This window comes from Capsicum annuum, chromosome 8 (assembly GCF_002878395.1).
Source record: "Capsicum annuum cultivar UCD-10X-F1 chromosome 8, UCD10Xv1.1, whole genome shotgun sequence".
In the NCBI taxonomy this organism is placed as follows: Eukaryota; Viridiplantae; Streptophyta; class Magnoliopsida; order Solanales; family Solanaceae; genus Capsicum; species Capsicum annuum.
Window position 1 is genome coordinate 166,959,601 of NC_061118.1, and position 3,250 is coordinate 166,962,850.

A 3,250-nucleotide genomic window follows, 5' to 3' on the forward strand; every position below is an offset into this window, starting at 1 on the left:
CTATAAAAGTTAACTGGTAAGACGCCTTTATTAGATGTAAAGTATCCCTTTTTGCTCTTATCTTGTTTTAATGAAACAATTGTTAACCAAAAAAAAAAATTTAAAAATCAAATGCAGACCTTAGGGATACAAAAATAATGCTTTGCCACTTGCAATAGACAATACTTAGTTATTGTGGGTGACAGATTTAATATATAACTATATTCTTATATATACACAACTATATATACAGTGTTTTCGTCGAAATTTGCGGGTGGCGTGCCACCCCACGGGTCTTAATAGATTCGCCCCTGACCACACATGTGTATCATATTGGGTCATTTGGTTGGGAACAAGTTATCTCAAAATAATTAATTTCAAAATTAATTATTTTAAAATTAATTATTCTATTATATATATGAAATAACTTATTCCATCACTACATAAATAATGAATAAATAATCTTTTAACTAACTAATACTTCCAATTAAATATAAAATAAAATAATCTTACATTTTATCTGAAACTATTATAATTTATAAACAAAACCCACAGAGTATCACCAAAAACGTAGTAGTTCATTTCTTAAAGAAAAAAGAATTTGATCTTCTATAGTACCAACTTGTTATATGTCAATATATACTGACAAAGTATATATAGGGACAAGGTATTACGGACAAGTGTATACTGTGTCCCCCTGCCCCTGTTTTGATGGACGTCTGATGTCCACACAAGCCTTTGCTCATTTTAGCACTAGCCATGAATGACAAGTCTTTGTCGGCATGGCGCATGGGGCTTAACTTAAGGGGATTCATTGAGGCGATTACACATAATTAGAAAGTTCCTACAAGGGATAATTATAGCTGTTGCTAAAAATTTTACTAGTTTACAAGTACTCACCTGGTCTGCTAAAGTCAAAAGATTTCAACAAAATAAGAAGATAATAATTATCAAAGCAAATAGTACTTGAATTTGTTTCTGGATACACATTTTGGCTTACCATACACAATGACACTTTAAGCTTTATTCGAAACAGCTGAAGATGATCAAGGTAAACTTAAACAAGATTAAACATCCCAAGAAATAACAATCTAAAAATGAGAATTCCATCACTAGCCTTCTCCTTCATTAGTCCTCCGACTGATTAAGGAAAGACGCCAATTGTTTCAATATGGCCATAGCTTTTTCAGCTGCAGGAGCAAACAGGTGAAACACATGTCCCTCATCCTTAATCTCCACAATCTCCACTTTCCCTTGCCATCCACTCTTCTCCAACGCCTCCTTATAGTAAAATCCTCTGGATCTCAACGGATCTCTTTCGGCCACATAAACGAATACTTTCTCACACCCTAAGCTACACAATTTCGGATCCTTTTCCGGGTTTATCAACGGGTCATCTAACCCGGAGCTATTCGGATTCACAAATAACCATAGCTTCTCAACGAACTTCGAAGCCGGGCTTTCCGCTTCAGAATCAATCGGATCTTTCCCCCAGAAAAATGGACAAGCAAGGAAAATCCCAACAAGTTTGATACCATCGATCTTCTCCGACCCGACCCGAATTGCCATATTATGGGCTATGTTACCACCAGCGCTATCTCCGCCAAAGTAAACGCGATTGAAATCCGCATGATCTTTTATCCACTTATCCTGACTACCAATTATCCATTTGAGAGCTGCCCATGAATCTTCATAAGCTATAGGCAACGGGTACTCAGGAGCTAACCTGTAATTAACCGAAATGACTACAACTTTTGCTTCAGCTGCAACCATGCTAATATGCTTGTGGTAAGAAGGTGATGAGGCAGATTCAATTACAAAGCCACCGCCATGAAAGTAAACGAAGAGGGGAAGTTTCTGAACCGGGTTAACATCTTTGGGCAGGTAAAGTCTTGCTGCTAAGTTACTTTCTGGATTAATTTCTACATCTTTGATTTGCACTCCGGTTTCAGGATCCGATTCAGCTGGGACAGGGACACGACCTTCGCCAAGCAGCCTCTCGACTCGACCATCTTTGTACACTCTTAGCAATGGGAAAAGGTCGTGTGCTATTTCCGCCATTGGTGAAAGTAAGGCGCAACTGAAGCTAGTTTGCTGTATAACAAGTGCTGTGAACAGGTACTTTAGACCCACTAAAAAAATTATATTTTAAACCTTTGATCCGACATTAAAATACTATGATAACGAGAATGTAATCACTTGTCTGGTCTAGGTGCAAGTGAGGATCTTTTTTCTTTATTAATTTTATATAAAATTTATTTATTTATTTTTTAAAAAAGTAATATTAAAAATTAAAAAAAAAAAAGAAAAAGGAAAGGAGGGCAATCTGCCTTCTCCCTTACAACACCCCCTCTCCCTCTTCCACTTCCACTTCCACTTCCACGTATGGTGATCAGCCGTCCCCGTCTATCACCATCGTTTTCATTCATTACTATCTCGTCCATCACTGTCCCCATCAACAATCATCCCCGTCCATTATTATCTCATTCAAATTGATCAAAAGGGTGTCTAGATTTTTCATTTTCTTACCTTTGATTGAAAATTTTGGACATGAATTAAGCAAAAAAGGTTATCAAAAATTGTATCTTTTTCACTCTTACATATATATATGGCAAAATGATCTTCTGAACTTCTGTACCATATCGGTTTTGTAAGTTGACATTTCTACTTACATGTTTGTCATTTGAACCCTGAACCTACTAAAAAGCAACATTTTAAATCATTTTTTGATGAGTGTAACACATTTTCCCCCACGTTAGCTGTCATATCAGCTGCCACTCCTGACACGTTTGTCATGTCATCTGCCACGTCATTTTAAAAAAGTTATATTAGATTAAATTTCAAGTTATTTTTAAAATGTTACATAATAAATTAAATATTAAAATTAATTTAATTAAATAAGAAAGATTTATAAATTGTAGAAAAAATTATATAATCATGTTTTTATTTTTTTCTCACAAATTAAACATCGAATTCATTCCAAATAATTAAAATTCTTCTCCAACTAATTTAAATTTTTAACTACAAATTCATATATACAAACATAGTAAATTTTTTATTTTTAAATTTGAATATTTTAACAAATTCACAAAAAATTTAATTTTTTTCAAACGAAATTCACTAATTTTTTTTCAATATTTACTATCACTTACTTTCAATTTAAATTTAAATTTTAATCCACAAAAAATAAAAAGATTTTAAATTTAAATTTTAATAAAAAAATGAAAAAGAATTGAATTGAGAGGGAAAATTAAAATAAAAAATAAAAAGT

The 3,250-nt window shown here is 33.3% G+C and overlaps 1 protein-coding gene across 1 annotated transcript; it reads right to left on the reverse strand.

Annotated features, from left to right (window-relative positions):
* Positions 1-901: 901 nt before the first annotated feature.
* LOC107840299 (2-hydroxyisoflavanone dehydratase) lies at positions 902-2,536 on the reverse strand. Its single transcript, XM_016684122.2, has one exon. It carries the CDS (start codon positions 2,038-2,040, stop codon positions 1,108-1,110), a length of 933 nt encoding a protein of 310 aa, XP_016539608.1. The 5' UTR covers positions 2,041-2,536; the 3' UTR covers positions 902-1,107.
* Between the last annotated feature and the right edge of the window lie 714 nt (positions 2,537-3,250).

Bases quoted from the DNA above. Each gene is read 5' to 3' on its own strand.
- LOC107840299 (XM_016684122.2), bottom strand. From the start codon at position 2,040: ATGGCGGAAATAGCACACGACCTTTTCCCATTGCTAAGAGTGTACAAA.